At 45.2% G+C, this 12,710-nt stretch overlaps 1 protein-coding gene across 1 annotated transcript in view; it reads right to left on the bottom strand.

Annotated features, from left to right (window-relative positions):
* Positions 1–7,542: 7,542 nt before the first annotated feature.
* The window catches only part of LOC134346987 (1-phosphatidylinositol 4,5-bisphosphate phosphodiesterase delta-1-like), a 56,415-nt gene continuing 51,247 nt past the window's right edge, over positions 7,543–12,710 (bottom strand). The window contains exons 15-16 of the mRNA XM_063048970.1: positions 12,104–12,253; positions 7,543–9,848 (exon numbers count right to left, since the gene is read on the bottom strand). Of these exons, the coding sequence (XP_062905040.1) occupies positions 9,766–9,848; positions 12,104–12,253 (233 nt within the window). The 3' untranslated portion in view covers positions 7,543–9,765. The remainder of the gene's footprint in view (positions 9,849–12,103; positions 12,254–12,710) is intronic.

The raw sequence follows: 12,710 nt of genomic DNA on the forward strand, positions 1-12,710 counted from the left end.
CTCCACGTGGTAGGCTAGACATCTGAGTGTTGGCCCTGTCCGTTTGTCCATTGGTCTGTGGGTGGAACCTGGATGACAGCCTAGCAGAGGCCCCAGTAAGCTCAAAAAAGCCTTCCAAAGCCTAGAAACAAATTGGAGGTTGTGATCAGAGACAATGAGCTGGTGGAAGATGTGCTGTAACATGAGCTTGATGGTCTTTGAAGCTGGTGGTAGTTTTGGAAGGGGTATAAAGTGGTGGTCTTTGGAGAATCAGTCTGTAAGGCAAGTAGGAAGGAGCTTAAGAAGGAAATTAGGAGAGCCAGAAGGGGCCATGAGAGACACTTGGCGGACAGGATTAAGGAGAACCCCAAGGCATTCTAGAAGTATGTGAAGAGCAAGAGGATGAGATGAGAGAGAATAGGACCAATCAAGTGTGACAGTGGAAATGTGTGTTTGGAACCGGAGGAGATAGCAGAGGTACTTAATGAATACTAATGAGGAAGTAAGTTTTTTTTCCAGTCTGGTGGTCCTGTTGTGAATGCTTCGTTGCCTCCTTGATGGGAGTGGGGCAAACAGTCCATGAGCAAGGTGGATGTGTCCCTTCATAATATTACTGGCATTTTCTAGCACCTTTTTGAATATATGTCCTTGATGGCTGTGATGCAATGGGACAGTTTTAATGGTTTTGAAGTCCTATATAGCTCAACCTTTCCTTATAAAGCATGCTCCTTAATCTAGGCAACATCCCAGTAAATCCCTGCACCCACTCTGCACAGCTTCAGCTATTTTATGCATTCCTTGCAGAGATCAAACCTTCCCTTCCCCACCCCCAGGTGACCAAGCGTGGTTGGTGCAGTGAGCAGATCAGAGAACCAAGTTCAATCGTGACCCCAGGTGCTGTTTGTAGACTGCTTGGACCACGGAGATGAAATGGTCTCTCTGGTTCTCTCTCCTAAGATGCTGCCTGAACTGCTGAGTGTGCTTCTGGCATTTTCTGTTTTTATCTCAGGTTTACACCATCTGAATTTCTTTTGCCCTCTAATTCTTGAATGCACATCTCTGAAAAGTCTGTGCATATCAGAATCAGGTTTAATGACACTGGCATCTGTCGTGAAATGTATTGTTTTGCAGTAGCAGTACATTGCAATATATAATTATTTAATAAACTATGAATTACGAAAAGGAAAGTATATAAAATTAGTTAGTAGTGGAAGAAGAGTGAATAAAAGTTGAGGAAGTGTTTGTAGGTTCACTGTCCATTCAGGAAGCTGATGAAGGAATAGTTCTTCAAACATTGAGTGTGTGTCTTCAGGCTCCTGTACCTCCCTCTTGATGGTAGCATTGAGGAGAGGGCATGTCCTGGGTGATAGGGGTCCTTAATGATGAATGGTGTCACCTTCTGAAGATTTCCTCAATGCTGGGGAATCTCTTGCCCATGATGGAGCTGGCTGAGTTTACAACTTCCTGCAGCTTTTTGTCATCCTGTCCAGCGACCCCCTTCATACTAGATGATAATGCAACTCGTTAAATGCTCTCCATGGTAATTCAAAACAGTGATGACGGGCTACCCCGGCGTGTGCACACCGTGAAATGGTGAGGGAGGCTCTAGAAAAATGATAAATTCAAGACTCTGCAGATTTTTGAAATCTAGAGCAACGCTCACACCCAAAGTGTCGGAGGAACTCAGCAGGTCAGCCAGCATATGAGACCCTCCATTGTTTGGGGTCGACTCCTGATGTTGTGTCCTAGCTCTCTACATTGCCGATATGCCAGTCAGGGCAATAGGATATGGAGAGTAAGCTGTTACCCCTGCAGCAGACTCCCTCTCTCCATGCGGCTTATGAATCCAAAGTAAGGGCAGAGACTGATACAATTTGGCACGAGCGGTGACACAGGCATTGCCAGTCAGCATTGAACTCAATGGAAAACTGCTTTTGGGACCCTCGGGGTTTACTACTGAAGCCGTCCTCGCGAGTGGGTAAACTGCAGCTGCAAAGCAGGGGAGGTTTGAGATCAGACTTTTCCTTCTCCTCTGTGACCCGCCATCCACGGGTAACTGGCCCCATCTGCCCATAAATAAGCATCTATGGAGAGGAATAAACAATCAACATTTCGGGCCGTAACCCCTCACTGGTGTTGCTCTGTGAGAATGAGCCCCACTACGAGTGTGCCACACCTTTGATTTCGCCAAGCTTTGCTTCTCATCCTGTTGGGTTAGAATTGGAGCCCACACCTTGTACACTTGCAGGTTGGAGAAAGTGTCACACGGAGATGATGCCACTCCCCACTAACTCTGTGGACTGAGAGCAGTTAAGTTGTGTGGCTCCTTTCTGTCCTCTCATGGACACACACTGCAAGACTGGTACATAACACATTGGAGTAGAATTAGGCTGTTCATTCCATCCCTTCTCTGCCATTCCATCATGGCAGATTTATTATCCATCTTCAACCCGTTCGCCAGCCTTCTTCCTGTAACCTTTCATGCCCTTACAAATCAGTAGCCTATCAACCTCCACATTAAACATACCCATTGACTTGCCCTGTATGAAACATCCTATTCACATCCACTCTGTCCAGGCCTCACAACATTCAGTTGATGTAAATGAGATCCTCCACACCCCCGATTCTTCTGAACTCTTGCGATGACCGGGTAGAGTCATCAAATGGTCTGCATATGTTAATTCTTTCATTCCTGGGATCACTCTTGTCAATCACATCTGGACCCTTTCAAATGCCCTCATATTCTATTGTAGATAAGGGGCCCAAATGTGTTCCCAATACTTTAAATGCAATCTGACCAATGCCTTGTAAAGTCTCTGCATTGCATACTTGATTTTATATTCTAGACCTCTTGAAATGAATACGAACATTGCATTTGATTCCATATCACTATCTTAACCTGCAAGTTGCTCTTTTGTGAACCCTGCATGTCCCTTTCATCCTCTGATTTCTGAATTTACTCCCCCTTTGAAAATAATTTATCCCTTTATTCCTTCGACCAAACTGCATGACCATCTTCACTTCCTACCTCCCACCTCACTACGAGACTTTGGATGCTGGAATCTGAAGCAACACGCAAACAGCTGGAAGAAATCAGTGGGTCAGGCAGCATATGCAGAGGGGAATGAACAATCACTGTCTCTGGAGTAAGGGATAGAACAGATATAACCATTATAAAGAGGAGGGGGAAGCAGGTGAAGCTACAGCAGGCATGTGATGTGTGAATCCAGGTTATCAGGTGGGGTGTTGGGTGATAAGCAGATGGAGCAGGATGGAGAGAGGGAATGGTGTTTAAAGCATGGACTATTCCAGTGGTGTTTAGTACTGTGACCTTCTGGAGATGTAATTGAATTTTGCTGTATAGACCTAGTTGTTTTGTTGAGCAATGCAATTGGTGGAAATGTACATGCAGTAATTCACAACCACTGACATTGAGTTGGGGTTCACTTCAAGAGGCTGGTCTGACATGATGACATACTAGAACATAGAGTAGTACAGCACAGTACAGGCCCTTCGGCCCACAATGTTGTGCCGACCCTTAAACCATGCCTCCCATATAACCCCCCACCTTAAATTCCTCCATGTACCTGTCTAGTAGTCTCTTAAGTTTCACAAGTGTATCTGCCTCCACCACTGACTCAGGCAGTGCATTCCACGCACCAACCACGCTCTGAGTGAAAAAACATTCCTCTAATATCCCCCTTGAACTTCCCACCCCTTACCTTAAAGCCATGTCCTCTTGTATTGAGCAGTGGTGCTCTGGGGAAGAGGCGCTGGCTGTCCACTCTATCTATTCCTCTTAATATCTTGTATACCTCTATCATGTCTCCTCTCATCCTCCTACTCTCCAAAGAGTAAAGCCCAAGCTCCCTTAATCTCTGATCATAGTGCATACACTCTAAACCAGGCAGCATCCTGGTAGATTTCCTCTGTACCCTTTCCAATGCTTCCACATCCTTCCTACAGTGAGGTAACCAGAGCTGGACACAGTACTCCCAAGTGTGGCCAAACCAGAGTTCTATGGAGCTGCATCATTACCTGACGTAACTACGTGTTTTTTCTAACCGTGCTTTATGTACAGTTTTTGGAGGACAATATGAAGTTTGCTACAGTTTCCCTTGAACTTAAAACACCTCACCCATTTTATTTGTGAAAACCAACATTGATGACCCTTATGCCCTAAGATGATCCCAGAGTTATTGAACCGGCCAATGCAGTCTCTTTGAAAATTTCAGTTTTGGGAGTGAAATGCCCTTGCTTGGTTTGTACATTCCATGGCCTAATTCGTCCAGTGAGAAATATCCATGGATGACACCAGATATTAATACAGAGTAAAAAGTTCTATTCAAAAGGTTCAAAGAAACATCTAAACAAGCCTGATTCATTTTGGAAACAATTCCTGTGGACTGATGAAGTTAAAATAGAACTTTTTGTCTGCAATGAACAAAGGTATGTTTGGAGAAAAAAGGGTGCAGAATTTCATGAAAAGAACCCCTCTCCAACTGTTAAGCATGGGGGTGGATCGATCATGCTTTGGGCTTATGTTGCAGCCAGTGGCATGGGGAACATTTACTGGTAGCGGGAAGAATGAATTCAATTAAATACCAGCAAATTCTGGAAGAAAACATCACACCATCTGGAAAAAGCCAAATATGAAAAGAGGATGGCATCAACAACAGGATAATGATCCTAAACACACCTCAAAATCCACAGTGGACTACCTCAAGAGGCGCAAGCTGAAGGTTTTGCTTTGGCCCTCACAGTCCCCTGACCTAAACATCATCGAGAATCTGTGGATAGACCTCAAAAGAGCAGTGCATGCAAGACGGCCCAAGAATCTCACAGAATTAGAAACGTTTTGCAAGGAAGAATGGGCAAAAATCTCCCAAACAAGAACTGAAGGTCTATTAGCTGGCTGCAAAAGGCGTTTACAAGCTGTGATACTTGCCAAAGGGGGTGTTACTAAGTACTGCCATGCAGAGTGCCCAAACTTTTGCTTCAGGCCCTTTTCCTTTTTTGTTATTTTGAAACTGTAAAAGATGGAAATGAAAAAGTTTTCTTAAAATATTAAAGAAATGTGTCATCTTTAACTTTATGCCATTTGGAATTTAGTTCATCTTTTACTCGCTTGGCTGTTCACAGTAACAGAAATTTTGACCGGGGTGCCCAAACTTTTGCATGCCACTGTATCCTTCAAAACCTTCCCAATCCCTGTACGTCTGGCTATCTTTTAAAAGTTGTTATTGTACCTGCCTCAACCACCATCTCCCACAGCTCATTCCACAAAGATGTCACTCATTGCCTAAAAAATAAAGATGCCCCTCAAGTTCCTATTAAATCTTTCCCCTGTCACCTGAAACATATACCCCATAGTCCTCGATTCCCTAATCCTTAGGAAAGACTGTGTGCACTCACTGTCTATGTCCCTCATGATTTTATAAACTTCAATAAAGTCAATTCTTAGTCTGCTACAGTTCCCTTCCTGACCAGCACAGCCTCTCCTGAAAACTCAAGCCCTCAACAACTGACAAAATTCTTGTAATCCTTTTCTACGTTCTTTTCAGTTAAATAACATCTTTCCTGTAACAGTGTTCACAGGATTCAGTATCAGAATCAGGCTTCTTATGAAGGACATGGAGGTAAAAATTACTATAAATTATGATATAAATGAAGAGTACAAAATTAAATGGTTGTTCATGGGTTCATGGATCATTCAGAAATTTGAAGGTCAAGAGGAAGAAGCAGTTTCTGAATTGTTGAATGTGGTTTACAGGCTACTGAAGCTCCTCCCTGATGGTAGGAATGAGAAGAGGGCAGTTCCTGGATGGTCTTCCTGAGGCACGATGTGTTAGGAAACATAGAAAACATGGAAACGTAAGTTGATACAAATGACACATTTCAATGTGTGTGTTGATGTTGTGATGTCGATGTGACAAATGAAGCTGATCATTTAATTCGCACAACTGCCGATGCTTTCCATGCACCCACCACTCTCTGTGTAAACATTTTATATCTGACATACCCCTATGCAGTACCCTCCTCCAATCACCTTCAAAAACTGCCCCCTTGCATTAGCCATTTCTGCACTCTGGTTATCCACTCGATCAGTTTATCTCATATTATTCTGCATTGTTTTTGTGTACATTGTTTCAGTGTACTGTGTCATGATTTGAGCTGTATCAGCAGTATCAAAAACAAACCTTTCACTGTATCTTGGTCCATGTGACAATAATAAACCAATACCAATACCATAGAGTTGCTTCCCGCCAGTGGGCACACATGAGGCCTGGGTCCCCATCAACGAGGAGGAATTGTGTGGACATCATTTGAGAAACAGAGTGCTCCATTACTGTCCCCTTGCTGTAGACAGAAGCTTGGTCTCCATGCCAACACGATGTGGTGTTTGATTCCAGGTCACTCCCTACCCTCCCACCCTGTTCCTGAGGAGTCAATGCAGTATAGAACAGAAGAAGGTCATGGTGCAGCACATGAAATCTATTCTGGGGGACAAGATGCTCTACAATACCTTGATCGGGAAGATGCCCTCACCTGAGGTAAGGAGCGGAGTGGGCTTTATTCAAACAACAGGCACCAACCGGACAGGACCCTGCTGATGAGTACATTTCTGTGGACCTTGTAACATCTGCCATCTCCTCATCCACCAAGATCATGTTGTGTCCGATTGGGAATCCTGCAGATGTACACTCGAGCTCTGCTGAGGACGGTCTCGGTCTGACACCTTTGCCTGGGCTGTTGAAGGTGGAGCACATCCCACCAACACTGGAAACGATGCAGAAATACTACTCATTGCTCCTGAGATGGTAAGTCTATCTGAAGAAGGAAACGTTTTACAGGCTGGGGGAATGTGTGGATTCAGCAATGGCGTGTCAAGAGGCTGCAAAACCAGATCCAGGTTGACTTGTCACACCTACGTTGAAATATATAATGAAATGCATTGTTTGTGTTCACAGCCAACACACCCAAGGATGTGCTGGGGTAGCCCACAGATGAAGTCACACATTGCAGTGCCAACATACCTGCAGTGTGCCCAGAAACCTTGTTAAAACAACAGAGAACACAACAAAATAGAATAGACCGAGTGACAAGACAACAGCAAAACAAACCCTTTCCTCATTCTGTACACATCTCCCCACTGCCCCCCCCCCCTGCCCGACGGGACAGGCCATCTCTGGCATCCAGCATCCAGTGGACCTGAACTTGTAGACATTGAGCCTTTGCTGACTCAATCTTATAGAGGGGTATAAAGTCATGACAGGTATAGAAAGGGTCACTGCAGACACACCTTCTGTTTCCTTGTTTTGAGTAATCTGGAACTGCAGGACACGGGAGAGGAAAGAGATTTAATAGGAAACTGACGGGAAACCTTTTCACTCAGAGTGTCGTCATTACATGGAATGAACCGCCAGGTGAGGAGGTGAATACACGAGCAACATTTAAATGATACTTGGACAGCTATATGGACAGGAAAGGTCCCGAAGGATTTCGGCAAAACACTGGCAAGTAAATCTAAATGAGAATCTTCGTCAGCATGCATGAGTTGGGCTGAAAGGCCTGTTACCGTGCTGTATGACTCTATGCTCACTGATTGGTTGCTTCTTGGCCTTGTGATGGGTGTAGCAACTAAAGGGAAAGATCTTGGTGAAGGTCCAGAGGGTAAATTAACTAGCAGATGAAATTGATGAGAACAGGGAGGACTTATATAGACATGAGGCTGCTGAAATGGAGGAAGAATGTAAGTCAGCAGAAGCTTAAAGAAAAGGTGGGTCCCCTCTTCCTTCCAGTCCTTGTCAATTCATTCAGTCTCTCTCTTCCTTATTCATTCACCCAGTGACCCCACATTTCTTGACTTGCTCCATCATCCCCACTCACTCTCCCCCCTTCCCCTCATTCAATTCCTCCTTCACTCACTGCCTCCACACTCACTTATTCTCCCTTTCTTCACATATTCACTATCTCCCTCCTTCCTCTCAGCTTCACTCCCTCTTACTCACTTGCTTGCTCACCTCACCTATGCTTGCTCACTCCCTCTTCCGCACTCTCCTTTCATTCATTCACTCCCTCCCTCCTTCAGTCATTTAGATTCAGATTCTTTTATTTACCACATGTACAGAGAAACGTGGAGTGAAATGTGTTGCGTTCTGGTGTCCTCTGGAATGTGTCCCGATACATCCTCACTGTGGAATGCGTGGGTTTACTCTGGGCCCTCCGGTCACATGTCACTGGCTGGAGAACAAACATTTTAGGTTGGCATGATGCTTTTGTGTTAATATCCCTGTCGTACTTTCCAGAAGGAAACTTTTGAAAGAGGCAATTTGCTGCCTTCAACAGTCAGGGCATTGAGTTGAGGAGGTGGGATGTTTTATTGAAGATGAACGTATTAGTCACATGTACATTGAAGGATACAGTTAAATGTCACGTTTTGCATCAAATGAAATCAGCAAAGTACGTTTATCTTTGGAATGTGAGAGGAAACATTTGTATGGAGTTCTGCATAGGTATGTTCTATTGAGGCAGGGAAAGGGTGGTAGAGTTAAAGAACCATGGTGTACAAAGTATGTAGAAAATCTCATTAAGAAAAGCCTACGGCAGATTCTTACTCTTGCGAGTACAGGGAAGAGTTATCAGAAGTTGCGCATGTATAAACCCTTTCACTTCCGGGATCATTCCTGTGTACTGCATCTGGACCCTCACAAATGCCATCATATCCTGGCTCAGATCAGGGGCCCCAAACTGTTCACAATACTTCAAATGTGGTCTGACCAATGCCTTATGAATTCTCTGCATTACATCCGAGACCTCTCTCAAAATGAGTACTAACATTGCATTTGACTTCCATACCACTGACAGAGCGCAATAGCTCGGTGGGAACTAACTCAGTCCCATACAGACAGGGAGGGTGATTCTTACACATCTCGGATACGTTCAGGGTGGCAGCCAAACGAACAACTGTAAGATGTGACAATAAATGAACTTGAACATCTCACCATAATTTTACTGAACACACACCATGAATGTATTTTAAAAACGAGCAATAAGTAGCGTTGGATGTTGCTTACTTGGATTTTCAGAACACTTGAAATGGTGCTGCATGGACTGCTCAACAAGGTAATGGCCCATGATATTACAGAAAAAATACCAGCATGAGTGGATGGGCAGAAGGCACAGTAGGAATAAAGGGAGCCTTTTTCTGATGGGCTGCTGGTGACTGGTGGTGTTCTGCAGGGGGTGGTGTTGGAACCACTTCTTTTTACATTGTACATCTTTCTTGACATGTGCTGACTGGAAGAATGCACAATCCTCCACCTGTGATGTACGCTAGTGCTCTGCACAATTCCAAAATAAACATTCCCATTTTAACCTCCCCATATCACTATCTCCCAAAGAAGACAAGGATAAATGGTGAGTGTGGTAAAATTATTTTTAATTAACATGTGGAGAGAATCTCACAATGTTTGCCATCGATCAGCTCCTGACTTGGTGAGTAATCTCTTCTCTGTCCTCTGACCAGTGTTAAATGTGAATACATGCAGATAATGAAAAGGTCAGGAAGTACATTTGAGAAGTCCATTCTCAGACCCCAGAAACAACCCCAATCCCCTTCTCTCTGTTTCACCCTCCCCCCTCCCACTTCCCTGTTCTTTCTTTCAATCTACCCCAACCCAATCCAGCTGTCCCTCTGTCCTTCTCCAGCTGCTCAAGAGGACTCTCTGTTCCAGCTCCTGGTGAGTCAGGAATCCCAGCGGAGGAGATCATGGCGGTGAGGATTCAGTCGATCCTGATGTTGACGAAGAGTGAGGCTGCGGGCAGGGGGTCGCCGTTTGCTGACAGAAGGTGGATGTGGCGGTACCCTGAGAATAGAACAGAGAGAGGGGTAATCACCTAGTAACCCAAACACCCAACATCCTTGGAGTTTTGAGTAGATTTGGCACTCCCAATAACCCTGTCCACCATCTCAACAGTGAACTATTTCTTGTTTCCTCGTGCTGCACACCACATGCACTTTCAACTACATTTTATTAACTCATTTGTGTTAATACTTTGGTTTATGTGCTACATGTCTGATATGTTTTGTGGGTGCACCACGGTCCAAAGGAACATTGTTTAATTTGTCAGATGAGAATAAATTTGAACTGGAACTTTTACCTCCAATTCTCCCTTCCTTACACCCCGTTCCCTTTCCCATTTTATTGTCAATCCATTGGGACATGGGCTCAGAGCTGTGCTGGCTGTTCCACCATTACAAGCATTGCATTGCTTGCTGGTGCACAGATTCTGCCGTCACCATTAGAAATATGTCCCTTGCTGCCTCAGTGGGGATGGTGGTATTGATCAGAAATGTGGGACTGCCTCAGTCATCAAAGACAGACATGGAGGCTCCACCCTCTCCTCCCTGGCCAGATGTGGAACTAATATCCTAAGCCAGATGTGAAGGACCCACATTCTCCTCTCCGGCCAGCTGTAAGACCAATTCCTTCAGCCAGATATTTCTTATTGTTTTATTTAGTCAGGGATACGATATGAAATAGGCTCTTCCATCCCACCAAGCTGTGCCGACGAGAAACCTTACCCTCATCCCAGGAATAATTAGTCACCTAACTGTGACGTCTTTAGATTGAGTGAGCAAGCTACAACACCCAGAGGAATCTCATGCACACCTGAGAAGTACATACGTATAGGCATCCGTTAGTCTCGTGAGACCATGGATTTGCACCTTGGAAGGTTTCCAGGGTGCAGGCCTGGGCAAGGTTGTATGGAAGACCAGCAGTTTCCCATGCTGCAGGTCTCCCCTCTCCACGCCACCGATGTTGTTGGTGCCAGTGTGGTTAAGTGCCTTGCTCAAAGACAACACGCCAGCTCAGTTGAGGCTCAAATTAGCGACCTTCAGATCACTAGACCAACGCTTTAACTACTTGGCCACGCGCCAACACGGGGAAGTACATACTGTACACACTTTCTTAGAGAGGACGCCAGTACTGAACTTCAAACTCCGAAGCTCTAAGCTGGAATAGCTAAATTACATGATGTCCATCTTTTTCTCCTTGGTGAAACGTGGGATGCTCCTGCTCACTGGGACGGTGCCCCAGGTCCTGGTAGAGGAACTTGGGATGCAACTGAAAGAGGTGGAGTGGGAAGCAGGGGGTGAGGAAGAACTGTTGTTTGCTGGGCTGTTGGATCAAGGTTGGTAGGACCCAGACGTGGTTAGGATGGAGTTAGAACACATCACCCAGGATCAGCATCGCCACAGTTGGCCATGTCCTACTACTAGTTGTCTCACTCACAGAGCAAGTATAACCTTGTGGCCTTGGTGGTGGGGGGGTTGGGGTCACAGCCCACCTGCACATTGACACCCTTGTCAGAACTACTTGTTGATCTCAGGGCCATTTGGCCTATCATGGCTGATTTATTAAACCTCTCAACCCCACTCTCCTGCCCGTAACTTTTGTTGCACTGATTAATCAAGAACCCAACAACACCGGTTTAAATCACCTAATGACCTGGCCTCCACAGCCATCTGATGAACGAATTCCACAAATTCACCACCCTCTGGCGGACAAAATTCATCCTCAGCTCTGTCCCACTATTCTGAGAATGCACCCTTTGCTGCTAGACTGTCCAACTATAGGGAATACCCTCTCCACATCCACTCTATCTGGTCCTTCAAGATTCAATAGGTTTCTCAGTCTTCGAAACTCCAGTGAGTACAGGCCCAGAACCATTAAGTGTTCCTCAAAAATTAACCAATGAATTCCAGAGATCATTCTTATTCTTGTGACTCACGTCTGGACGCTCTGCAATTCCAGCACATTTTCTCTTGGGTGAAGGGCCCATAACTGCTCACAATACACAAGTGTGGTCTGACAAACAACTTACAAAGCCTCTGTATCACATCCTTGTTCTTATATTCTTGTCCTCTTGAAATGAGCTTTAACAGCAGGCTTCTCTGGCTGAGGGAGAGTGAAGGATGGGACAAAACACATGACCCCATTTCTGGAGAAGGGGTGGGTCTCAGTGAGCCAGATCTGGCTCTCTCACCGCCCAAACTCTCCACACTCTTCCCTCCACTCCTTTCCAGTTTTAAAGGGGTGGGGTCTTGATACAATACCTTGCTGTAAGCTAGTGAATGGTAGTGTGAACTGTCCGATGAAGTCATTCCTCGAGGAGTCGTTAAAGTCCTGAACCAAGAAACGAACAAAGGCCAGCTCGGGCACACACACGTCGAACTGAAAGTATGTGTTCCACATGGGGTTGAAACCTGAAACAGTGAAGGGGAAGATGGGTCAGACACAATGCCAACACTAATACCTCCAGCATGAACATGGGTTCAAATCCAAACAACACTGGCTCAGAAACAATATTGTAAGTATGAACACAGTCGTTTCCACGTGTTGATCTCAGTAGTTTCAAAAGATGCTGCTATCCAGAGCAATACACACAAAATGCTGGAGGAACTCAGCAGGTCTGGAAGCATCTATGAAAGAGAATCAACAGTCAATACTTCAGGCTGAGACCATTTACCAGGACTGTAAAGGAAGGGGGAAGATGGCAGAATAATAAAGTAGTGAGAGGGGAAGAAGGTGATGGACAGGAGGGGTTGAAGTAAGAAGCTGGGAGACGATAGGTGGAAAAGGCAAAGGGCTGGAGGAGGAGGAGTCTGATAAGGAGAGGAGAGCAGACCTTGGCAGAGGAGGAGGAAGTAGAGACACTGGGGA

This window comes from Mobula hypostoma, chromosome 1, assembly GCF_963921235.1.
Source record: "Mobula hypostoma chromosome 1, sMobHyp1.1, whole genome shotgun sequence".
In the NCBI taxonomy this organism is placed as follows: Eukaryota; Metazoa; Chordata; class Chondrichthyes; order Myliobatiformes; family Myliobatidae; genus Mobula; species Mobula hypostoma.